The sequence below is a fragment of the Callospermophilus lateralis genome, chromosome 2 (genome assembly GCF_048772815.1).
Source record: "Callospermophilus lateralis isolate mCalLat2 chromosome 2, mCalLat2.hap1, whole genome shotgun sequence".
Classification (NCBI taxonomy): domain Eukaryota; kingdom Metazoa; phylum Chordata; class Mammalia; order Rodentia; family Sciuridae; genus Callospermophilus; species Callospermophilus lateralis.
The window spans coordinates 156,948,994-156,975,990 of NC_135306.1; the positions used below are offsets into that span (position 1 = coordinate 156,948,994).

The window sequence follows — 26,997 nt, forward strand, 5'->3', positions numbered from 1 at the left end:
AACTTTTCCTCCTCTAAAGTTGTTCTGGTTGGGTCTTTTAGTCAGCAAAAAAAGCTGACTAAAACAGGAATGCAGTAGAAGAAGGAGCCACCAGCGGGGGGTGTGGGGGCGGAGAGAGAGGCAAAGAATCCCAAGATGAATTTGAGGTCTGGATAAGATCAGCGTTGGTGGTGGGGAGGTTGTAACTGGGAGGGTCACTTTCAGAAGATAGTTCAGGGCAGAGCTTGCAGATCAAGAACTAGTGAATCCAGCTGGATGCTGTGGTACATGCCTGTAATCTCAGAGGCTCAGGAGACTGAGGCAGGAGAATTGCAAGTTCAAAGCCAGCCTTAGCAATTTATCGAGACCCTATCTCAAAATAAAAAATAATAAGGGCTGGAAATGTGGCTCAGTGGTTAAGTGCCCCTGGGTTCAATCACTACTCTGAGGAAATAGCAGTGGGTATCACCAGACAAAAGTTCCCCCTCTCAGGATACTGAGATAAGAGAACAAAAGGATCAGATACTTTCAGAGGAGAAAAGATGGAGGGAAGAGTCACATGTTGACTACTGTGCTCACTAGTGAGCTCAGAGTAGTGATTAAAGAGGTTAAATGTAAGGAAGACAGCAAAGCAAAGTGATTGGTTTCATCCCAACTGCAGCTAAAAGGCAGAAAACCATCTTTTTCTTGCCTACCAACACAGTGTTGTGGGGCAGGTCCCTCAGAAAACACACCAAGTCCCAGTTTTGTCCAAATTGAAGAGTCTTTATTTAGCTGGACAGCTGGCAACTGCTCCCTGCAGGACCCATAACTGTTTCTGCAAGGAACAGCCCCAAGCCTGAGCATTTTAGGATATTTAAAGGCAAAATCTGGGTTGATGTAGCTGTAAGCAAGCAGGTAGAGAAGCTGGATTGGGCAGTTAGCAAGACAATGCAATGGGTACATTGGTATTTCCCACAGGACTTGGCATAGCAGCAAGCAAGCAGAAGGGAAGTGGGTCAAAATGACAGTAGTTGAGTACAAGTTAGAGAATGGTTACTAACGTCCAGACAATCAATCTCTTACAAGGTACATTGTCCAAGAAAAATGGAAACCAAAGAACTATTTTGTGTTGCCAAGTATGCTATGCTAGGTAAATATTAATGGGTACAGAGGCAGGGCTTTCCCACGGGAGAAGCATTTCTTACATGATATGGAGTCTTAGGGTAAAATGGAGTCTTTTTGGTCATTGTCCATATAGGCTGGCCCATAAGAACAGCACCCAATGAGTAGAAATACTCTAAATAAAGATGGTCATGGCTGGCCAGTTTGTGTCACTCAAAGCTGGGACTATTTCCAAAGTTAGTTAGTTTTTTTGTTTGTTTTTTGCTTTTTGAAACCTCTGGTCACAAGAAATGAGGGTTTCCATTCTGTGTCTGTCCCGTGGATTCAGTCCTACGGCTGCCAGTAGTGGGATTCGTGCTTCTTTGGGATTACACAGAGTAAAGCTCTTGCTGGGCCTGGTGGCACACATGTAATCCCAACAGTTTAGGAGGCTGAGGCAGGAGGATTGCAATTTCAAAGCCAGCCTCAGCAATTCAGCGAGATACTGAGAAACTCAATGAGACCTTGTTTTTGTTTCTAAATAAAATATAAAAAAGGGCTTGGATCGTGGCTCAGTGGTTCAGTGCCCCTGGATTCAATCAGTGGTACCAAAAATAAAAAAGCTTTCCAACTAAGACCAGGTATGGTCAGTCAGAGGCCTGATTTGTCCCTGTGAAGCTGGTGACCATAGAGAGAGTGGTGAGGGGCCTGCATCACTAGCAGGGAGACAAGGGAGTCCATCCCAGAATGGGGCCAAGCTCTTTGAAGCCCATGCCGGAGTCATAGGGGCAACAGCAGCCCTGGAACCAACCTGAGGACTTGTGCTGCGACTGAGGATCCTTGGGACATTCCTTCCTCATGGACTGTCTGGTAATTCTTTAGGTTTTATTACTATTGAATCCGTATTTCAATGTAGAAATAATGTAAGCATACTGCAGAAAGCCCACAATGACAGCATCCACCCAAATATTAATTGTGAGACAAGAATTTTGCTCTACTGAATCTTTTTCATCTTAGTTTATAGTCTCAGTGTTAGGACTTGAGGCATTCATGGTAGAAAATCACCAAAACACTTTTGTATAAGACTATTTAAAATGCCAAGGATGAGAAGTTTTGCAGAGAGAATTCTCACTTGGTGAAGGAGCCTGAGTCAGGATTTTTAAATAAAGATTCAGCTAAAGAGATAACTAAAGTTCAACTAGTTTTAGGGACAACTCAAGTTCAAAGAAGGTTCTCAGAAATAGGAGATACTGTTTTTAAGAATGAGGAGCTATTGTTTGGGACTTGACAAAAGGATTGGAGAGAAATGGGAGCTAAGGTCATATTAAAGAGGAATGGGGAGGAACATATACTGGGGACAAGAACTTTCAAGGGCTGCCAATGGAAATTTCTCAGATTTCCAGTGTCTATTGCAGGGACCAAATGCAAAGGTCTTCTGATTATTGGCCAGAAGTCTTTCCATATCTCATAGATACCCCAATCTTCCCCACCTTGGTAGTGATTGATAAAGAACCTTGGGAAGTCCTGAACACACTCATGAAGGAATGGTTGAGATAGGTAAAAGCCTGAACAGCAAGTGTAAATTAGAAGATTTTACCACTTGGCTCTAGGGATATGATTTGTCTTCAACTCAACTGGAAACTGCAGAAGTTGAACCCTATGTATTTCTAGCCTGTAGCTGTCTAAAGGGAATTCTGACATTTGTGACAGAAAACTCTAGGACTTCCTAACAAAGGAGTTGCACTTTGGCTTGGCTCTAGAAGCATCACTATCTTATTAATTGTTGTTCTTAAGAAAAATCTTCTGGGCTCAACCCAGGGAAGCCAGGCCTGTAGTTCATTGTGCCTCTCTGCTCACTGAGCAATGAAGCCCTGTGCACTAGCTTTTCAGAGACAGTGGTAGATCAGGGTTCATTTTTCCTTGCTGTGCCTTTAAGAGCTGCAGGAATGCAAAGTAAGTTTGGAGAAGAGGTGGGTCTCCCAACAGAACTTCTGGGAAAAGGATCCTGGGAACTTATGCCAGAAACTGAGATTCCAACTCCAGAAGTTATTGGGGGTGGTTTGTGTTGGGTCAGGCCTCTGATTGGACCGCAGAGTCTATTAGGGAGGAGGAAAGCAAAAGTAAAAAGGAAACAGCTGGGGGAGGGGAGCAGGAGAAAGGCCTCCCCACCCCCTCCTACACTGAAAGCTGAAAGCTATGTGCAGCCATTAGCCTGGGGAGGGTCTGTGCATGTCAAGGGTGAGGGCAGCAGAGGCTGAACCCAGGAAGCTCTCTGCACCAAGTGAGCCTGCAAGGACTCCAGGGACTGACTTTGCCAACAGCTGGACTTGATCACCAGCTCACAAACTGAGATCATGCATTGGGTGGAATAACAAGCTGACTTTGCTCTCCGGCTGTGCAAGACGTTGTTTTTCAAGGATTTCCCAAAGCAGCCAATAGATAACAGAAGACCACCACCTGGACCCTTGAGACTTCTCTAAGAACCACTTTAAGATTCCACTCCTGGCAGAGTTTGCAGGATCATGGTGGCCCTTTGGGGAGCTTCTGCTCTGCTGGTTCTGTTCCTTGCAGCCTTTCTGCCCCCACCACAGTATGCCCAGGATCCAGCCATGGTGCATTATATCTACCAGCGCTTTCAAGTCTTAGAGGTAGGTGACATCTGTGAAACTTGCACAGGGAACATGCCTCCTGGAAGTCACCTTGCTGTATTGTCTACTGGAATGTATAGGAAGTGATAAATCCATTGCTAAAATGACACAAATGTGTGTAGTCTATCAGTTTAGGGCACCAATTTTAGAATCCATTCTCCCAGACCTTGACTTCCCTCTGTTCTCTGATCTGGCAGTTTTTCTCATCTATAAAATGGAGATAATAATATAAATTACTTTCTAAGATTATTCTGAAGATTTAACAAAAAGATTCCAGCTCTGAGAAGTTGGGGATGGTTTGTGTTGGGTCATTAATCCATACTTAGAACATTGCCTAGCATGTTAGGTAAATGTCCAAAATACTGGACATTTAAAATTTAATACGTCATGTTTTAAAATATAAAAATTAGAGCTTTTGGTCACTTTTTCTTCATGTTTTACTGTATCAAGATGTTAATAGATTTTAGTTTTTTGTCTTTTTTTGATAAACCAATGTGTCCCTGTCAAAAGTCATAAGAGTGTACTGGCAGACTAAGTCTAAGTGTTTTTTTTTTTTTCTTTTTTTTTGTGTCAAACAGGACTTGGACTGAGAAATGGCATATTCCAACTATGTCTAGTAGAGAGAAAGCATTTAGGCATCTACTTTGTTAAAATGTACAAAACCCAACATTTTTGTAAGTCAGACAGGTTCTCAAAACAAATGTAATCCTCTGCCCTGGTCTTTGCCACACCCTAGCATTGATAGCCACTATTTCATACTTAATCTTTTTAAAAGTTAAATAATTGGTATATTATTTATCTTCCAATACACTTTGATCTCCAATTTATTTTCTGTATTTTTCTGAAAAATGTTCAAGTCCAAATGATTTGCTCATCTAGCTACAGTCGGTAAAAATGATTCAACAGGGCAGCCAGAATGCATTGCTTAACACTGTCCAGTGGCCAGACTAAGGCCTGAAGGCTGTGGGCGAAATGTTCCAGCCCAGTGGCCTCTTGTTGCTGCTTCACTAGCTCCCTCTCCACAATCCTCCCAGTCTCACTGCTTAAAAATGTCATAATTATTCTCAGCCTTTTGCACCAACTTGCCCTGGGATTAGAGCTACTAATAACTTGCAAACTGTCCTTCAATACTTTTAAGAGATTGTGTGCAGACAAGGGTAGAATGTACAGAGGGATACTCTCATAATTCTGAATGTGGATTTTAAAAACAAGGATGTGACTTTTATAGATCTTCCCACCTGGTCCTGACCCGGAGGTGAAGCCAAGTACCAGGTGGCAGGCACTGTTGGTCAATATACTTAATAACTAAGTAATATAGTTCCCACCATGAGAGGGACATCTCAGAGGGATAAGAAGACAGAGGATATAGATTTAGGGAATTACTTTTAATCCCTCCTGTCTCTCCTTCCTGTCTCTTTATATCTCTATTACTTTACCTACAAAATGAAGTGCCTTAAATATTGATGTTTGAACTACAGAGATTTTCGTTAAACTGTGCCAAATGAGCTTTAAGTACATATACTCTTTGGCCAAATATTTGTTGAATACTACTCTATGATTGGTACTGAGCCAGGTGTTGGGGATGGAGCTTACTTCTGGAACTCTATCCTAAGAAAACCAGTTAAGCACATGAAAATGTAAACAGTTTTTTTTTCCTTCTCAGCATTGTTTGAATGAAAAAAGAAAATTGAAAGCTACATGCATGACCACTTAAGAACGAACAAATGATTTTTTTTTAATGGGGGATTTTTTAGAGCAAGGTTCAGAGGCTTTGGCCTATAATTCCAACGACTCAGGTGACTGAGGCAAGAGGATCACAGGTTTCAGATCAGCCCCAGCAACTAAGACCCTGTCTCAAAACAATAATAATAAAGAGGGTTGGGAATGAAGCTCACTGGTAAAGCGGGGTGGGAGTGAGAATTTCATGAAAATAAAAAGGAGACCAGTAGCTTAGAGGATAGGGATCATGGGGAGGGAGGAACAGGGGGAAAGCTGGGCCAATGAAATTGACCAGATTGTGGGCACATGTGGATATGTCACAAAGAATCCATTATTTGGAATAATTATAATGTATCAATAAAGAAAAAAATCCCTTGAGAAAAAGGATTATAGTAAGTTTAAAGTATGTAGAAAGATATTATATGAAAAACAAGATTACATCTTTCTTCATTGTATTTCATTGTATTTCCTCTATGCAAAGGTAATCATCATTAACAGTTTCTTGGGTATTTTTGAGAAAGAAGGCAGGTGTACACACAAAAAAATCAAGCATCATATTTATGAGAATGCAAGATTTCATTTTCCAAGTATCATCTTGATTTAGTTTTCAAATGATTCCTTATGTATTCTGATATTTGAGTATAATATGGTTTTGAAGATTGGTGTTGCTTTAAGTGTATGGGGAAAAGCTTTTGTCTTGACTTTTTCTGGAGAATTTGGGAAAAAAAAAACTTACTAAAGTAAAGACATGCTATTTAAAAAAAAAAAAGAGAGAGAGAGAGAGTAGGACAGGTGGGTGTGGTGGTACATGCCTGTTATCCCAGTGACTTGGGATGCTGAGGCAGGAAGCTCACAAGTTAGAGACTTGTCTTGGCCACTTAGAGAGACCCTGTCTCAAAATAAAAAATAAAAAGGATTGAGGATGTAGCTTAGTGGTAAAGCACCCCCTAGGTTCAATCCCTGGTACCAATAAATAAATTAATTAATAAATATTACAGAAAAATAATGGGATACAATTAATGAAATTGTATATCTTATTGATTATGTTAAGATGGATAAAGAAAATGTATATACACCAAATGGAATACAATTTAGTCTTAAAAGGAGGTCCTTTGCATTGCCATAAGTGAACTTGAAGGACGTATGCCAAGTGACATAAGCCAATCACAGAAAATCAAACCTTGAATGAGTTCACTGATAAGAGGAATCTGAAAAGCTGAACTCATAGAAACAGAGTAGAATGGTCATTGAAAGTGGCTGAGGGGTAGGAGCAATGGAGAGATCTTGGTTGAAAGATGCAAAATTTCAGTTAGAAGGAACAAGTTCAAGAAATCTATCCTACACCATGATGACTATAGTTAATAACTATATCGCACACCTTAAAATCACCAAGTAAGCAAATTTTGAATGTTCTCATTACAAATAAAAAGAATGTGGGCGTAATGCATTTATTAATAGGTTTGATTTAGCCCTTTCACAATGTATACATATATTAAAATATCATTGTATATGCCATAAACACATAGAACTTTTACTTGTTAATTTGAAAGGCTCAAAAGTTTTTGGTACAGATATATATTTATCAATATTAAAATATGTTAATATATCAGCAAGTTAAAAATGTTACAAAACATATACAAAGTCATATTTTAAAACATATATTTATGAATACAATGGTGCACACCTTTAATACCAGCTATTCAAGAAGCTGAGGCAAGAGGATCACAAGTTTGAGGCTGGCCAGGAAAATTTAGTGAGATCCTGTCTCAAAATAAAAATCTTTTAAAAAGAACTGGGGATGTAGCTCAGTGGTAGAGAGCTTGCCTACCATGTGCAAGGCCCTGAGTTTAATTCCTAGTATTACACACACACACACACACACACACACACACAACATTATAAATGCAAACACACAACATAGATATGTATATCACTAAATACATGAGATCTTTCAAAAATATTAATTATCAATAGTACTTTTGAATTTAGGATTATGGGTAACATTTCTTTCTCATCTTTTTGATTATTTGTATTTTTTATGAATGATAGCTATTTTTATTACTTGGGTAATTTGAATAACTAACAGTAATTTGATAATTTATTTTCTGACTGAAGCAAGGGCTGGAAAAATGTACCCAAGCAACAAGGGCATATATTCAAGACTTCCGAGAATTCTCAAAAAACATATCGGTTATGCTGGGAAGATGTCAGACCTACACCAGTGAGTATAAGAGTGCAGTAAATAACCTGGCCCTGAGAGTGGAACGTGCCCAGCGGGAGATTGACTACCTGGAATACCTTCGAGAATCTGACATATGTGTAGAAACAGAGGACAAGACACTGGCAGAAAAGCTACTTCAAGAAGCTGAGGAAGAGAAAAAGATCCGAACTCTGCTGAATGCAAGTAAGAACTGCATCTTTTACTACCCCTTCTAGGGTCTGTCATATTCAGAAAGGTGCAGACCTGGAACAGTTAGGGAGTGTCATCAAGTAATGCATAAGAAGTGGCTGTGGGCTTTTGTGTGCATCAGCTGGCAGAACAACCTGTGCAGGGAACAGTTGTCCAAGGGAAAAATACCTTCTGGGGTAGTAGCTGTTCCTTTCACAGGGAGTGTCTTAATTCCCCATGGATGGTCAGGGCTACAGTGTCAGAGGTTAACCTAGGAGCTTGCTTCCTGATAGACCTTGGTTTGGTGGAGGCATGTGGTCCCAGATCTTTCCAGGGAGAGTAGCAGTTAGTGGATTCTATATCTAGTGTCCTGGAAATAGGGAGCAGCTGTCAACATGCCAAACCAACACTCTGAAACTGGAAACGCAACAGCCAACCCTCAGGGCTGGGAATTTGCAGTGGATTATTACTATATGTATATGACTATGTGTGCTGCCTGGGATGTGATATCCAGGGAATTTGTCTTCAATTTTGTGATCTATCAGAAGCCACTTACAGGCCATTAAGTAGCTCAAACTATAATCAAAAGTATCATGTAACAAACACACAAAGTAGAAGGAAAAGTTTCTGTGCATGAGTCCATTTCATTATAACAACAAGGGAGACAAGTCTCCCTCCTCAAGAGTCTACATTTGGAAATAGGAAAACTTTATTCATGTGCTAATTATGTCTGCCCTAAACTCAAGAAACTCCATCAGGGAAATATGTCAGAAGCTGAATGTCATCACAGACCTAAAGTTTTCACATATCTTCTCACTGTATTTTTTGTATAAGAACCCCATGGGTTGTTAGAAGAAGAGGGGTCTTCCTAAATGAAGTGACATTTGATCTGAATTTTGAAAGAAGTTAGAAAGAAGTTAGAGAATATTGATCTGAAGGCATGTCAAGTGAGGACAGAACACATAAAGGTATGGACAAGGGTATGTAGCACCTTGATAAGCAGATCTGCAAATAGGGCTGAGTGAAAGCTGTGTAGGGCTGGTGAGTGTAGGAAAACTGTGTTGAAGAGCTTAGTAGGACCCAGATGATGAAAGACCTAGCATGCTGTGCTAAGGAGGTTGAGCTTTACTGGAGTAACTATAGAGAACCATTGAATTATTCCTATGAAGGAAGAGGGCAAGACCAGAGAGAGAGAGAGAGGAGAACTGTCAGGGGGATTCTGCAATGAATTGGGCAAGTTGGCATTAGGTGTCACAGCACAGAGGAGAGCAGGTGGATTTGAGAGCCATTGACAGCTGGAATCCATGTGGTTTGATAATTTGTAATTGAAAGTAAAAGTAAAGGACACCTAGAGGGATGAGTTCAGGATGCCTCCTGGGGTTTGGGTTTAGGTCATTGAATGGTATGCAATACACTGGACTAGGAAACCCAAGAGGAGTTTGGGAGCACTTATTACTCAACTGTTTTTCACTTATTTCTTAGTCCATTTTCTGTTGCTATAACCGAGTGCCACAGACTGAGTAATTTATCAAGAATAGAGGTTTATTTACTTCATGGTTCTAGAGGCTGGAATGTCCAAGAGGATGATGTTGAGCAACTGCTTGGCATCTGGCAAGGGCCATCTTGCTGCATTATAACATGATAAAAGGCACCAAATAATGTGACAGAACAAGTGTGTGCTATTGGGGCTCTCTTCCTCTTTTTACAAAGCCACTAATGCAATCGTGGAGGATTGCCTCTCATCCTCTCTCCAATCCTAATTATATCCCAAAGGACCTGCTTCCAAATACTATTAACATAGGACTCTGAGGATTAAGTTTTCAACACATGAACTTTTGGGAGACACATTCAAACCATAGCAACTTAAAACTCTGAGATATTATAGTTCATTTATTTGCTCACTGCTTTTTTTCTAATTCTCCATCTATAATATCAACTCTCTGAGATCCTGGACATGTTGTTTCACATTCAATATTCTAGGTACTGAAGAGTACCTAGAATAATATCTGCATTCAAATAAATAATTGTCAGGGAGTAACTAAGTGAACAACAACAACAAAATGAATGAAGGATGGTCAACCCAGGCAGAGGAATCAGTTAGACTTTAATAAAAAGAAGAAAAAACAAAACATTTTAACTCTGAGTCAGAATAAAAACAAGAGGGTGCTTTATCTATAGTATGAAGGAGTGGATCAAATTGGTCAAGTGAATGGTCCATTTTGGCCTTGACATTGTCCTGATATGAATCATCTTCTGAGAAGTGAGCGATAGGGGATAAAGATGAAGCACAGGAAGAAAAGTGGGAAGGGGACAAAGGGGGGGGGTCACCCAAGGATGAACAGAAGCTGCCTAAGAAGCTGATGGGTGTGCACGTGTGGCTCAGCAGTAGAGTGCTTATTTAGCACGCAAGAGGCCATGGGTTTGACTTCCCAGTACCACACACACACACACACACACAAAAAAAAAAAAAAAAAAAAGGTGGTGTGAAAGATTAGGTGCCAGTGTGGCCCAAGCCTGAAGGGTGTTGCTGAATCAGATTCCTGGCTGCTCCTATTCCCTGGACACCTCAAGTCCTCGGGCTTTGAGATTATTCTTTTCCACTCCCAGCTGGAGCTGAGAAGCAATCCTGACACTGGACTTGATGTTTTTTTTTTTTTAGAGAATTTTAATATTTATTACTTTAGTTTTCGGTGGACACAACATCTTTGTTTGTATGTGGTGCTGAGGATCGAACCCGGGCCGCACGCATGCCAGGCGAGCACGCTACCGCTTGAGCCACATCCCCAGCCCGACTTGATGCTTTTTAAACCCCTATCTCATCCCTCACACACTGGAGCTCAGATATTTTCTCTCCCACTCTGTGGTAAATGGAAAATTCTCTCTCAATCTCCCAGAGACTGTTGCTTACATGCCTGTTGACTCTGGAACTCTGGTTTGATGATGTGTCTGTTTATGATTCAGCCAATACTTCTTGCCCTCCTGTATTGGATGGGCTGCACAGGACACAGGAGTGAATGGGACTCATTTGCATCCTATGCAAGCTTCTCTTGCCTCCTACAATCCATCTGCTACGGGTAGACCTCCTCACAACACAACGTGGATCATATCACTCCTCTGCATAGCATTTTTTTGTTGTTGTTCACCACTAATTATCAACAACAACAAAAATCCTTTCTATTCTCTGAGCCTTTTATATAATGGCCCAAGCTGATCTCAGCTGCTGCTTCTTATATATATTCATATATATACTTATATATGTGTTTGTGTGTACACACACACACACACACACACACACACACACACATACACACACAGCATTTAGCATGCTTAATCACTCATTTTTGTGTGTATTTGTCTCCTCAATTAGGCCATGAGCATGTTAACATCTTCTTTCTGTATTTACAGAGTGTAGGACAGGGCCTCACATGGAGGAGGCCATAGAAATTATTTCTAGAAGAGATACTGATGGCAGAGGCCAGGCAGAGATTGGTTTAGGGAAAGGTTAACAACTACAACCTTGTGATTAGTGCTCCTCTGACCTATCTATTTTCCAAGTTTCTCAGTCCAAGGTTAGACTTCATAATGCCACTTTTTTCCCCAACTCTGTGTCATTTCGTATTTTACATACTGTGCCGCCTCTGCTTTTTTCTTCCCTTTTGCCATTTTTGTTAGTAACTGTGACAATATCCATCTTCTAATGTTGCCCAACAAATTACCATAGATTTAGCAGCTTAAATTTATACAGAAGTGTTATCGAAGTTTCTGAGAGTCAGGAGTCCATGCACAGTTTAGCTGAGTCTGCTGCCTGTAGTTACAGGACTGAGGCCTCTGGCTTCCAAAGTCTTCCCTCTCCATTGGTTGTTCATAGCATGTCTGTTGCTCCTTCAAGGCCAAAAAGAGACTGCTTCTCTTCAGAAGTACAGAGTGCCTCTTTTAAGAGTTTTTATCTGATTATGGTAGGCCTCCTATAATCGTCTTTTTTTTTTTTTCTTTTTGTTTTGTTGTTGTTTGGTACCAGGGATTGAACCCAGGCATGCTTAGTTACTGAGTCACATCCCAGCTCTATTTATTTATTTATTTTTTTATTTTGAGAAAGGGCAAGGTCTCGCTAAGTTGCTGAGGCTGCCTTTGAACTTGTAATTCTCCTGCCTCAGTCCCCTACACCATCATCTTCGTTTTTTGATTAACTCAAAATCAACAGATTTGGAATCTTATTCCTATTTGTAAAATCCTGTCACCTGTGTCTTACAATATAACACAGTCACAGAGTACTGTCCTCTCATATGCCCAGATCCTGCCCATACCCCAGGGGAGGGGATAATTAGGTCATTCTTTGGCTGTGGTGAGGATCATGGGGGCCATTTGGAATTCTGCCTACCACAGTGCCTCAAATACCTGAATCCACCTTCTTCCTGGAAGTTCCCAATCTTTCTATCTTCTATCCTTGGCTTACCAGGACTGTGCCATTTACAGAAATTTTACTAAAATCCTAAAGACTCAAATTGGCTTCCTTGCATAGACAAACATCTGGGGGTTGTGGGCCAGGGAAAGTTTCCCAGAAGTCAAATCACAGGGTTTCATTCAGATATACTTGCTGTGTTAGAGCATTTCTTAGAAAAACCTCTAGAGAGTAGATGAAGCAACTTCTTTGGAAAATTCAACCTTTTTATCCAAGGAGACTTCCGGGAAATTCTAATACATATTAGTCTAAGTGGTTCTCATTTCTGCTAAGAATATTTCTATGGCAACTACTAAGGGCCAGATATTTGGGGTAATAAATAAAAGAAGATGGCTCTATAATGAGGCCATTCCTTATAGCTATCAAGACTTTAGACTTTAGACTTTATCTTCAGATGATCCCCAAATGATATTCACACAAAATCTTTTTTTTAAAAAAATATTTATTTATTTATTTATTTTTAGTTTTCGGCGGACACGATATCTTTGTTTGTATGTGGTGCTGAGGATCGAACCCGGGCCGCACGCATGCCAGGCAAGCGCGCTACCGCTTGAGCCACATCCCCAGCCCCACACAAAATCTTAATCCCAAGGATTTTTAGGGTTAAATAAAATTCTTAGAATCCTAAATTTCTCCATCTCTCTTCCTCTCTCTCCCTCCCTCCCCACCTATTTCACATACATACATAATTTAGACTGAAAATGAGTGTTACTGAATGTAATCAAACTTATATTTTTAAATAATTTCAAGTCCTGAGTACAAAAATTGTTATTGCTAAAATAAGATTTTGTATTGTACTCGAGTCAATTTATGGCAAGGCACTATGGCCTCAGACACATAGACTAAGAATTCTCCAACCAAAGTCTTTGGAAGATTCCACAGGCTGCATTCTTGACTGGATAAAGGTATTAACTTCTTTTTAACTTGTAAATAGCTTTTGAAGAAAACTTACTAAGAAAGTTAAAATCTGCTATAATGGCTTTTTAAAAAATTTATTTTACTTCCTATTTTAGAACAGCTTCTTTTATTGCAAAGGGTGCACAAAAGTTACCTCAAGTAACCCTGGCCCTACTGAATTAAATAACTCACATCTTTTGTTAGATCATGTTTCAAAGAAGAAAGTCTGTTGCAGTATATTTAAATACCTCTGGGATCCATGCAGGTAGAGAAATTGTTCATGCCCCATATTCAAATCCATTTTTAAAAAGCCAGAAAATGAAAAACAAAAAGACTAAACAAATAATCCACTGGAAGTCAAATAAAACATTTTCTTTGAGCCACCTCCCAAAGCCTGTTAGTTTGTGATGAGTGGAACACTACATTAAAAGAAGTCTAAGTAATTTGCAATAGATGTATTTACCACAAAAGAGGAGACTACAGGTATGCCTGCAGGGGAAATACAGAAGAGCATGAAAGTGCTTGTGTGTGCAATGCACACAGAAGTTGCTACATTCACAAGGCCAGCAACACTGGAAGTGTGTGTACAGTTCAGCTAATTCTGGGCATCCCCCTGGAGAGCTGGTACTCATGGATCCCGAAATGCCTATGTACTTAACATTTCCTTTGTTTATCCATCTGGAAGCCCTGTTGTCTATGAGGATATCTTGGGACACTAATGAAAGGTGCCATATCACATCAACTGGTAACATTTGGCTGCAGATGGTATAAACATCCATTCATTCTCTCTCACTCATTTGTTCATTGAGTCAACAAATGTCTAACTGAATTTCAGATATATGTTGACATTGTGCCTGGCATTAGAGATGGAATGTTAGATAGGATAATATCTTTTTTCTTAAAAAGTTTACAGCCAAGTGGAGAAGGCACCTACACAAACCAGAATAACAGCCCCAGAATGATAACTGCTCTGATGGAGGGATATACAGTGTGTCATAGAAGCTCAGGGAGAGGCATTAAGTAGATAGGGTCAGGGTTGCCATGGAGATGGGAGGACTGTAGACTCTGGAAAGTAATCCTCAGGCTGAATTCCAATCATGGAAAAAAGCTAAGGGTATTTTAAGCAAATAGAACAGCCTATGGCAGTACAAAGGTATATAGGGTTCAGTGTGTTTATGTGTTCAATAGAGCTCAGGTAGAGGAGAATATTGTACAGAGGAGATTAAAGAGCCAGAAAAGAGCTGTTTCTTTGTGCTAAACTAGTTCATACTTGTAAACTTTGGGAAATGAGACTAACAGCAGACAATATGTATTGAGTGCTTATTACATACCAGGTGATCTTTAAGAATTTTATACATCTTATTAATATCATGTAATGCTGACAGTAACTGTAGGAGATAGGTATCAGCATTATTCCCCACTTTATAGCAAAGGAAACTAAGACACTGAGAGTATAAATAATTTGTCTAAGATGCACAGCTAAGAGACGGCAGAGTTGAGATTCAGACCAAGACGGGCTCCTACCCCTGTGCCATCCTCATCCATTGTGCTGCTCTGCTGAATAGAGATCAGCGTGGGAGTGCCAGGGTTCAGATGAAGGTTTTAGAAAGTTCATTCTGGCCACAGGGTACAGAATGGACTAGCAGTAGGGAAGGTTGAGGGGACACAGAAGGAAGAGACTGAAGCTAGCAAAGCCATCTCCAGGGCTGCCCCAGAGGCATGGGAAGTAGAAGCCCTCTATTCTGAGAGTAGATGCCTGGGCCCAGAAGTTTCCGATCTTATTGTGTGTGGCAGTATGAAGACCGTGTTCTCTAGGTTTCAATTTGAGGATGATTCCTACTCATAAAGAGACTGACTTAAATCATTCTTTAAAGTCCTGCCCAAGAAGGATCAATTTTCTTCTCCTACCCTCTTGTTTTTAGTTCCCTTCATTTTCTTCATTGATTTTTATTAAACAATGAAATTCTTCTGCTTCCCCTTACCTCATTCACTCCCTCTGGTGTACATCTGACTAGTCACCCTATCCAATAGATTCTTTCTTCTGAATATCTGGCAAATGTGTTCTTTCCACTTGCACTGATCTCTGATCATATCCAGTCTTGATTACTGTGAGAGGCTCCTCACTGACTTTCTTGCCTCCCCTCTGTCCCTGTTTCCAGTGATTCCTCCTCTGTGGCCACCAGTGTTACCTTGCTAGTCAACACCTCATGACCTTAGCTGCTTCAGTGATAATTACTAACCTACAAGGTCAAGTAAACTCCATAAAACATCAAGAAAGCCTTTTACAACCTGAGACCAGCTTAGCTTTCTTTAAGTAATTTATTTTTCTGTATAACAGTAGTACCTGATAATTAAATAAAAACTGTGAATACTGTTTTCACTGTTTATTGTACTTATTTTTATTGTAACAGTAGGTCATAAGCCAACAAGCAAACACAGCAACTTTAAAATTTCTCAGTTTTATCTTGTGTCACTCCTTCTTGTCTCTGATGCTTATGCTGTCCATTTGACCTGCTAGCCTGAAAACATAAAATATACTACATGCATGTCTAAAATATTCATGCCATTTCCCAGGACTATCACAGTGCTTAAATCAGGGTAGGAGATCAATGTGTTCTAACCAAAGCAATTTGTTAGAAAATGAAGGTAACAATTGGCCTGGGATTGAATAAAGCCCTTTTATCTGTTATCTTGTCTAATGCCCATGACAGTCATACTAGACAACCCCAACTTTCATATGTAGAAGCTGCGGCTCAGAGATTCACACAGCCCCATCTCCCAACCCCGTATTCCTGCTGTATCCAGTAGTGCATACTGCCCCAGACAAGCTAGCCACATCTCAGCATCCTTGTCTGCTCACCATTCTTCACCTCTATCCTGCCCCATATAAGTTGTCTGTTGCTACAATGATGTCACATAACAAATCACTTCAAGACTTTAAAACAGCATTTATTATTTCCCATGTGTCTACAGGGTGGCCGGGTAGTTCTGTTGACCTGGGCCAGGCATGACTTGCTTGTGAATCTGCAACCCATGGTACATTATCTGGGGATGGCTGGTTGGGGAGGGGCTCATCTGGGGTGACTTGCATCTCTTCCATTTGGTCTCTGATCCTCCAGGAGGCTGACTTGAGCTCATTTTGATGATGGAAGCAGATGGCAGAGAGAAGACAGAAGCACACAAGGCCCTTAGGTGACTTAGCCTGGCCATTTTGACTACATTCTTTTGGCTAAAGCAGATTCCAATTCCAGCTCCAGAGTCCATCGTTCCACTATAATGTTTAATTGCATCAACATCAGACTTTTGGTTTCAAAGTTCATGGAAAAAGGTAGCAACCAAGAAGAGTTTTTAATATGCAAGTATCTATATGAAAACAGGGAACCAGACATGAGTGTGATTGGTGTTTTTGTGAAGAAACATAAGAATCAGTGAGAAGGCGACTGCAATGTTCAGGTTCAGGCAAATAGAACCTAGACCATCACATTATGAGAGAGGGTGGAAAGCACAGGATGAAGTGAGATTTATTTCATAGAAAGAATCCACTGGAAAATATGAAAATGACCCTGTTTTCTCACCAGGAAAAAAGGAGAAATTCAGAACATTTTCATATTTTTCTAATTGGTAAGAATATTATTTAAAAACAATAACAACAAAACATTATGCAAAAGAAAAAAATAAAACAAAAAAGCAGTTCAGTCTTTAAATGAGAAGTAGATGAAAGCAAGAAGTTCATAATTATAACCTTGGAATACTTAAGAGATGTTGCAACAGTCAGATATTTGATGCAAAGTCCACTCTGTTTGATTGGAAATCCCCCAGAGGACTGGCCATTTGCATGTATTGACTAGTCTAGATGTTCTAGGATGGTAGTTTTCAATCTTTCAGTCTCAGGAACTCCTTACAGCCTTAACAATTATTCAGGACCCAAAAGAGGTTTATTATAAATGTTAATATTTGCTACAATTGTAATTAAAATAAAAAATTATACTGCGTGCCAGATACTATTCCAGGACAGAAAATGCAGTGAATAAAATGGATAAGACTAAGCCCTGGATCTCATCGAGCTTATATTCTATTGAGAGGAGTCAAACAATATGTCAACAGATAAATGTATAGTGTCAGAAAGAATATAATAGGCACTATAGAAAAAAAAAAAAAGAATTACAGTAAGTAGGTTATAGGAAGTTGGTCCAAAGGAGGCATTGGAAGGCAGTTGTTCATGCTGGGCTCCAGCTGTCAGGACACCCTGGTGGAAGAAGGCCAGAGTCACACTCAGAGACTACACATTCTTGCAGCTTTCAGACATTCCCCTGATACTCAGATTGGCAACACAAAGCCATGCAAAAGAAGGGGCATGGATCAAGTCTGTTATCTTTCTCATAATCATTTACTAATCACCAATAAGGCTGTCAGGACTTGGTATTGGATGCCTTGGAATACTTGGAATTTAGTAACCTAGAAAAGTTGGGACCTAGGAAAACATATAGTATGGATTTACTGAAGATGACTCACCAAGACCAATACATAGAGCACAGTTATTGTACTCTGTTTCAGTCTAATCCTGGATTCATGGCTCTCCAGTAATGCCAAACCATACTATGGCTCACTGAGTACATTTCATACAAGATTTGTGTTTCTCTGAAGCATTCAGACAGTGAAATAGTACCTGCTCATCTATTTCATTTCAAAATTCATATAGTACAAGTTGAGATTGAAAGTTTGGACAAATACTACTTTATTTGAACCTCCCTGATTCTTGAGTATGGAGTGTAATCATTAAGAGTTTGAATAGTGAAGGTGATTTATATTGTGCCCTAAACCAGGCACTAAAGATAAGAAAACAAAAAAGAGACAACTTCTGTCTAAAGTTCTTGCAAGGAAACAAAAGAAATACACAATTCTAATCCAGCAATGGGAGTTGTCCTGAAAGAGGGCTACATAGAAAGCTTTGGGCGCTTAAAGAGCAGCTAACTGCTCTCCAACAGTCAGAGAATTTTGTTTTGAAAGATGAGTAGATGTGTCCAAATTTAGCAAAATTAAATTAAGGAAAAGTATGGGCAAAGTCTAAAACTTGTGGAAGGCCAGTGCCCTGGTGTCTAGAGACCAATCCAGTGTGGTGGGGAAATGATAAGACAAAGTTAAGATTGAGGACCTTGTGTGCTACACTGAGATATCTGAAATGTGTTCTGTGGGGAAAAAAGCAAATGGCCCAAATCTCTAGGATAATTAAGTCCACACAGACAATTTTATTGTAATAGCATGAAATTTTATATACTGACCACTAGTCTGACACTAGGATCTTTATCAGCCAATGCCTAATATCCTTCCTATCACTTGATGTACTGACAAATGTACATGGATACAATTTAGATAGTCTAACAAGTCAAGTTTCATAACAACTTCAAAAAGTAGTCCAAATTATCATCATTTTAGAGGAATTCTTTCCTCCTTCTTCTCTTCCTTTTTTTCCTTCTCCTCCTTCTATGAATTTATCACTCTTCCCATGAAAACCTGTTTTTCCTTCTTTGTTGCTGTCTCAGCATCCTGCACCCTATCTTTGTGTCTGGTCTGTCATCATCTGACTCTTGATCTAATCAGTTAACTAAGACCTAACCTCTCTTTTTCTGCTTCTTGAATCCGTGCCAATCTTTCCATGCCCCTCACTAGCTGGTTATCTCTCATCTGGAATAAACTTACAAATTGCTAACCTGGTTTCCCTGTGTCTACCTACCCTCCTACAGCCCACCCCTAAAATTATAATCAAAATTATAATCCAGACCATTATTTCTAATACTCAGAGTGAGTCTCTCTGTCTTAGAGAGGGACAAATCTCACCAGGCCTGGAGACTGTTATATAAAATAAGGGAAATATTTTAAAAGATTCAAATAAATGATATATTTGCCTAAGAATTCACTGTGAGGCCTTGGGCCAAATTCGGCCCTAATTGCTTGTCTGCAATTCTGCCTGAGGGGGACACAGATTTTATTTCTCTGGTTAGCAGGTGAAACCTTGCATGCCATTGTCTCTGATAAGTAATTTGCATTTTGACTGGACTCAAAGGGTTTATATTTATTATTTCCAATCCTTCCTCAACTTTTTCCTTCTGCTAATTATCTCCTCTCAAGATAAGCACAGCAGGAAATTTTAACTTACTCCTTTACTGAAACACTGAAAATGTACTCTCCCTAAATTCTAAAAGAAGAATGACTTATAATATTTATAGAAGATCATCCCTGAAGAAAATGAGAGAGCATTTAGCCTAAAACCCTTCATGGGACTGAATTGACAAAGGGACTTTTAGGGGATACAGTGTTCTGGATTTGGGTCTCTGACTCTCGGTCCTGGGTTCCATCTACAAAGGAAGGGGTAGTAAAAGCAGAGGGAGAACATGGGAGAATTTCTTTTTTCTTTTTCCCCAGAGCTGCATTTCCCTGATCCTAACCATATATCAGCACTGTCTTGTTATTTCTCTAAGGGTTCTGCATTCAATGAAAGGAGGCATAGAAGGAAAAGGAAGAAAGTGTGTGTTTGTTTCTTCTGTATTTTAAATGAATGTTTTCTTTGGGTAAGACATTCACGTGCCTTATTCTTAGACATAGTCCTTCCATAGTTGGGCTGCAAGCCTGCTGGCCTTCTTCCCAGATAGAAGGATGGGTAGGCAGGGGGGCACCTAGTCAAAACAGATATCCTGTCATCCTCAGAGGTCCATGGCCCTCATGCCAGGACATATCACTCTCCTCCCCTTCCCACCATACACGCTCACAATATGCTGCTGAGGCTAGACACAGGTGCCCCAGCTCCTGCCTTTCAGCTCAAACTAAGCTCAGAGGACTCCTTCCCCATAGCTGAGTGACCTTTCCAAGTAACTTGTGCAAGCCTTAATTTTTCTTCATTTGGAAAAGGGGGATTAAACTATCTACCACTGAAATTCATAAGAATTATATAAGTTAATACAAAGAGCCTAGAATATTATCAAATATATTTTATTTATTGTCAGACATTTATTAACTTCTTCAGCCCTGTACTCATTCCTTAATAAGGAATAGCTTCTAGGCTTCTCTAATAACTCATGGACCCCCTCTTCCTCCATAAAAGTCCTTGCAGGCTTAAAGCCTCACTCATTTATCCTCTATGGTCAATATAGGATCTGGGAAGAGCAGAGGCTTCACATCAGACAAGCTGAGCTTGTGGCACTGGAAAAGGTCTCCTGTGCTCAAGCAGAGAAGGGGTCCTGTAAACAGCACAGCTCATTTGTCCTCTTTCACAAAAATGCTATAGCCACCAGTAGTTAAGTGTACTAAAGAGTCAGTCTCTTGGCCGCTCCTGAAATATATAAGGTTCCCATGTGCCTTCCCAGGACTCTGGCTTCCTATAGGCCAGGACACTCAGGAAAGTGGTGACCTAGAGGCTAAAGGAAAGCAAGTCCTCAGACTGGTGAAGCCTGTCAGCATGGAGACATGGTGACTGCTGATGGCTGAGAGATTACTGCAGTTTACCCTCAAGTCTTTCCCTGGCCATAGTGTGGGCCAGGCAAAGTCTCTCTGCCTCTGGGAGTAGCCAGTAGTAACATAACCACAGAGAGGACTGACTGGGACTCAGCTCTTCCCAGATTCGCTTGCTCCCCACCCCTACATCTGCCACATGTTCCCTTCACAAGGTTGGAAATTTTTTTTAAGTGAAAATAATGGATTTGAAAGTGTCTTAAAAGCATTAAAGTACTTTTCAAGTGATTATTTACTTAAGATGGGTCTGTGGTCAGAACTCAGGATATGCAGTGCTATTTAGATCCTAGGAAAAATATCTGCTTAAATGAAATTATTTTCTGTATTAATTCAATAGACATGTACAGAACCTTCAAAGCACTGAGTTAGTCATTAGGGCACAATACTAAACATGAAGACAGAGACCTTTTTCTTGTGGAGTCCAGTTGGGGAGATGGACAATAAGCTTATAAATAAAACAAAATAATTATCAATAAAAATAAGTGATCTCAAAGAAATAAGAAAGGTGTTCTAGTAGATAATTTTAGGGTGGACATATTTAAAGTGGTCACAAGCCTCTTAAGGAATTGATATTAAAAGAAATTTATCTAGAAGGGAGACAAATAGAGTAAAGGAAGGGGATTGAGAGGGAGGGAGGAGGGGGGGCATGGGGGAAGTACTGGGAAATGAAATCTGTAAGATACTAGTTAAAATACTGATACTGATAATAATGGAAAGGAGATCATCAGACAAGAGGATGGGGGAGGGAGGAGGGGAAGGAAAGGGAAGGTACAAGGAAATGAGAATGATCAAATTATTATATGGATGAATATGACATAATGAATCCCACTATTATGCATAATTATATTGCACCAATAAAAATAGTATTCCATGAAAAAATAAATAAAAGAGATTTATTAATCCACAGCACTTCAGATAAACAAGGAGGGAGAAATGGAAGGATAAGATACTGTTGGAAAGGTGGGATATTACAATTGTTGATTTCTAACATATACCGGTTCTGGAGGTTGGGGGATTCAAAATATGCCCATTGAAGAGTTTTGCTAAAGTGGTTTAAAAGGAAGTTTTCAAGGAGTTAAAGAAGTACTCTGTGCATATGGCATAGTGTACTGGAGAACAGTCAGCAATTAAGGTAAGAGAAGTTGAAACATAAAGGGTGAGATACAAAGAAGAGGCCAGGCATGGTGGTGCAAACCTGTCATTTAATTCAGGAGGCTGAGGCAGGAGGATCCCAAGTTCAAGGCTACCCTCAGAAACTTAGAGAGGCCCTATCTCTACGTGCCCTTAAGTTCAACCCTTAGTAACAAACATTCACATGAAAGAAAGAAAAAAAGGAAAGAGAAGAAAAGGATACAAAGAAGGAAGAGTGTATGCATGAAGGTGGAGGAATAATACTCTGAAATGGCAGTAAGGAGCTAGAATAATGTAAACCCCTTCTTTTTACTTCATCTTCTTCCACCTAGTTTAGACCCTTTATCATCCTGTTTGGACTATGGAAATAACCTCCTAATTGGTCTCTCTGATTTTGTTCTCTTCCTCGTGAGTCCAGCTTACCCTATGGAACAGCCTTGACAGTCTTTTCCTTCTCAATGACTTCAATAGTTCTATCTTTGCCAATAGAATAAAACCCAAATTCTTTAGCTCCATCTTCAAGGTTCCAGGCAATAGAGCTGGCTCCAATCTACTCATTGGTATTTGCATCTAGTTGAGACAATATTAAGTATTTAGGTTGTATTGGTTTAAATTTATTAGGTATTATTTTACCTAATCTCTCTTTCTCTCTGGGGATTGAATAAAGACTTCACACATGCTTGGCAAGCATTCTATCACTGAGTTATACTCCCATTCCATTTCCTAATCTTGGAGGGCTTTCCTGAAAGTGATTTTGTTAACTCTCTAGAATGTTCTTTCCACTTCTTTAAAGTGTTCCACTCCATTTATCTTTCTTTTTCACATTTTTAAATTTTTTAAATATTGTTTTTTTAGTTGTAGTTGGGCACAATATCTTTATTTTATTTATTTATTTTTATGTGGTGCTGAGGATCGAACCCAGGGCCTCACACATCCTAGGCAAGTGCTCTACCACTAAGCCACAACCCCAGCCCTTCATTTATCTTTCAAGGGCCACATCAAATGCAGATTCTTCCCTACCTCAAATGTTATCTCCCTTATGTCTGTTCTTTTGTAAAAAACAAGACAAAAACAGGGCTGGGGTTGTGGTTCAGTGGTAGAGTGCTCGCCAATATGCTCGAGGCACTGGGTTCAATCCTCAGCACCACATAAATGTAAAATAAAGATATTGTGTCCACCTAAAACTTAAAAATAAATATTAAAAAAGACAAAAACAAACAAAAATAACCCAAACAAAAAACCCTTCAATCCTACATCCTAACTAAGCATGTACCTAATAAGAAAGAACCACGCCTAATTTATCTTTACATCTCTACCCATTATACCTCACCCCATAACACCTAGCCTTGTAGATTTTTCAATGTCTTCTGACTAAATATATCCATAAATTCACAAATGGATGATTTGAGCTCTTACAATGTTGCAGCAATGTTAAGAATCTCCTCATGGTTTAGGACCAATATATATATTTTTTATCCTCAAATCTTATCACTCTTTTGAGAAGCTTGTAAGCTAAATACACAGTAGATACTCAGTAAAATCTTGGTAAACAGAACTGAATTACATGTCTTCACACCTATGTCATTCTCACTGTGCCAATTCTATGTACTCTTGAATGATAAGGGTCTCTGACACAGCAAGGTGCTGCTTATATCCTGAAGTGAATAAAATGGCTAACTTTTGAAACTGGACAGCAACTGTCTTACCAAAGACCCATTCTTCATTTAGTCTCTGATTCGTTGAATCATATCATAACTCGTCATTGAATCATATCATAACTCATGTAATAAATTTATTCTGAACCATATGGGGAAAAATCAATCTGTGAAAATAAGAGTGAGCTTGGCTTAATGCTGGAATTTCAATGCATTTTATCTGAAAAACATGAAATGCTTACCTGTGTTCCATTTTTGCCCTAGGATTTCTCTAAGGAGAACTCTTCTTTTAAGGACCATAATTTTATAGTAGACTTGAGAATTTTCCCTATCACTATTAGAACTGAAAGGAAACAGGATATTCCAGGCATAGTAAGTCTTCCACAAAAGTAAACATCTCATGTTAAATAATCTCTCCTTTTTCTCCTGTTTGGCCAGGCTGTGATAACATGCTGACGAGTATAAAGTCTCTAAAAATAGTGAAGAAGACTATTGACACAGATGGCTCTTGGATGAAAGATGCTGGCAGTGACTCTCCAAAAGTATATTTCTTAATTGGATCCAGAAACAACACTGTTTGGGAATTTGCAAACATGCGGGCATTCATGGAGGACAGCACCAAACCCCCTCCCCGGAAGCTAAACCTACCACTTTCCTGGCAGGGATCAGGCCAGGTGATCTACAGAGGTTTTCTATTTTTTCACAACCAAGGGACTTTAAATGAAATAATCAAATATAATCTGCAGAAGAGGACTATAGAAGATCGAATGCTGCTCCCAGGAGGGGCAGGCCGGGCACTGGTCTACCAGCACTCCCCTTTCACTTACATTGACCTGGCTGTGGATGAGCATGGGCTTTGGGCCATTCACTCAGGTCCAGGCATCCAAGGCCATTTGGTTCTCACAAAAATTGAGCCTGGCACACTGGGAGTGGAGCACTCATGGGATACTCCTTGCAGAAGCCAGGATGCTGAAGCCTCATTCCTCATGTGTGGGGTTCTCTATGTAGTCTACAGTTCTGGTGGCCAGGGCCCGCATCGCATCACCTGCGTCTATGATCCACTGGACACTATCAGGGAGGAGACTCTGTCCAACTTGTTCTTCCCCAGGCGGCCAAGAAGCCATTCCATGATCCATTACAATCCCAGAGATAAGCAGCTCTATGCCTGGAATGAAGGAAACCAGATCCTTTACAGACTCCAGACAAAGAGAAAGCTGCCTCTGGAGTAACATGTTGCAACTGGGAGGGAGGGAGAGTAACATCATGGCTTTGGCAGCTGCTCTCTGGGACACTGAGACCACAACCTCTTCACAGTGTAGTATCACTCTGGTCACACACAGGAATAGGTTGTAGAAGTGGGAATACATATGCATCCTTTCCCATGTGGCAATGCATTAGGGAATCTTCCAAGAGCATAGATGAGACTCCATCATTGGAGAATTTTCAACAAAGTCCATTACTCATCCAAATGTCCTGGCCCTCGTGGCCAGCTACATTCTGGTCCTGCTGACTTCTAGCCTTTTCTTTTTTGTTCTCCAGCATTTGCTTTAACTCTGCCTTTATCCCTTAACAGTTAGAATCATATGTCCCCACAGATACTCAGACTCCTCTTCTGTCTTTCCCAAATGCCCATAAATATTTTTTTCATTTTTCACTGCCCAACTAAAGTACTATTTCTTATTAATGTTTAATCTTTATTTCCCCTAGTCTTGCCTTTCTACCAAGTGAAGTAAATTATTATTATAATAGAGTTAAAAACATTAACATCTGAATACCACTTTTTAGTTGCAAAGTATTTGCATATTATTTAATTCTCACTCTGTGAGATTGCCATTCTACAGGATAAGAAAGGGTCTAGGTGAATTGTTGAAAGTAGCACAACCACAAAATGAAAGAGCTAGAAACTGCTACAAATCTCATAGTCCTTCCATTGCCCAAGGAAGCATCAAATATTTATTTTTGTTCACCTAGCCATTTATAATCAGTGTGTTCATAGTTCAGTCTAAAAATAATAGTCTCCCTCTTCAGTCAGTTTTCACGTCTGCACAAGACCTTCCTATAGGTCTTTCAAAAGCTACTTCCTCCAGAAAGCCAGCTTAAGGGTGAGGAAACCACCTCTACCTCATCCTGCCTTACTGTCATTTGCTTCTCTCTTTTGGCTTTAAATACAATAAAAGTAACACTAAGCAAATAAGCTCATCAGGTTATATTTGCCTATATACCCTCATCATGAAAGCTTTTAGGGAGTGCTGCCTGTGTTGAGTTTACTGTGAACAATCCCCAATACACAGAGAACCTTGGTTAATATTCTGGAATCTGGACAGAAGCCAGGTAACAGGCAAGCAACTGTCTACCACAGCAGGCATGCCGTGTGGCATAGAGGGCAGCATGCTGCTTGAGAGGGGCTTCAAAGTGGTTCCCATGTGTGTGTCTAATTCAGCTGAGTTTGGGTCACAAGTGTAGGCTGTGGTGCCAGTCTGTGTCATGTGCTGAGGCTCCTGTCTTTCCAGGTTGGTCACATGAGAGGGCTTGCTTTGTGTGCTTGCAGCTGTTCCCTGGTCTTTGCCAAGTCCAGGCCGGGACCATGGGCAGTGAAAAGAGGTTTTTCTCCCCTGTAGCATTTGAGTAGATCTGTGGCAGAAAAGAAGGACTCAACCTACAGATACAGTGTAATTACCCACAGTTCTAACAGAACAGTACAGAGAGCCCAAATCCATTGTGAAATGAGGCAGGTATAAATAAATAAATGTAGTGTTATTATCCACCCCCTGGGCCTGGGGCCTGCCTGTGGGAAAGTAACATTACCTGTCTCACAGATATAAAGAAAGTGGCCTGGGCTGGGGATGTGGCTCAAGTGGTATCACGCTCGCCTGGCATGCGCAGGGCACTGGGTTCGATCCTCAACATCGCATAAAAATAAAATAGAGATATTGTGTCCACCTAAAACTAAAAAATAAATATTAAAAAAAAAAAAGAAAGAAAGTGGCCTGCCTTGCAGTGGAGAGTGGAGTGGAGTTATCAACAGGAGAGAGTCCCTGCATGAAAACAGGCAGGGGAACATCTTCTTGGGTTTCTCTCAGGTGAACTTTTCATCTCTGAGGTCTCTTGTTGGATTTATATGAGAACCAATGTCCTGGTGACCTATACCAGAACTATAGCCAGAGCTGGGGAACTTTAAGATTCCTAATATCCAGGCCACACCCCTAGCTCATTATATTAGACCCTCTAGGGGTGGGTCACAGACATCATTATTTTTTAAGCCCCTTCCCTGCAAGGTGGTTCCAAAGTGCAGATAAGTTAGCCAGTTACTTTTTTACATTTCTAAAAGTAATGGTTAAATTGGGGGTGTAGCAGAGTGATAGATGCTCTCCCTGTGGGCATGAGGTCTTGGGTTCCACCCCAGAATTAAAAAAAAAAAAAAAAAGTAATTGTATAGTTCTAAGAACAGACTAGCATTTTCTGGGGGCTGGGGTAAGGACAGTGGGTTCCCTGGGGCAATACATGTGGGATTTGGAAACACCCATGAACTTGTGT

The 26,997-nt window shown here is 40.1% G+C and overlaps 1 protein-coding gene across 1 annotated transcript; it reads left to right on the plus strand.

The window, feature by feature from the left end:
* Positions 1–3,130: 3,130 nt before the first annotated feature.
* Olfml1 (olfactomedin like 1) lies at positions 3,131–26,396 on the plus strand. Its single transcript, XM_076844176.2, has 3 exons — positions 3,131–3,710; positions 7,545–7,833; positions 23,902–26,396. Exons 1-3 carry the CDS (start codon positions 3,585–3,587, stop codon positions 24,690–24,692), a joined length of 1,206 nt encoding a protein of 401 aa, XP_076700291.1. The 5' UTR covers positions 3,131–3,584; the 3' UTR covers positions 24,693–26,396.
* The last annotated feature ends 601 nt before the right edge of the window (positions 26,397–26,997 follow it).

Excerpts from the sequence above, each read along its gene's own strand:
- Olfml1 (XM_076844176.2), top strand. The coding sequence starts at position 3,585 with ATGGTGGCCCTTTGGGGAGCTTCTGCTCTGCTGGTTCTGTTCCTTGCA. Across the intron at positions 3,711-7,544 it reads AGCGCTTTCAAGTCTTAGAG|CAAGGGCTGGAAAAATGTAC; the intron begins GTAGGTGACATC and ends TTCTGACTGAAG. Across the intron at positions 7,834-23,901 it reads CCGAACTCTGCTGAATGCAA|GCTGTGATAACATGCTGACG; the intron begins GTAAGAACTGCA and ends CTGTTTGGCCAG.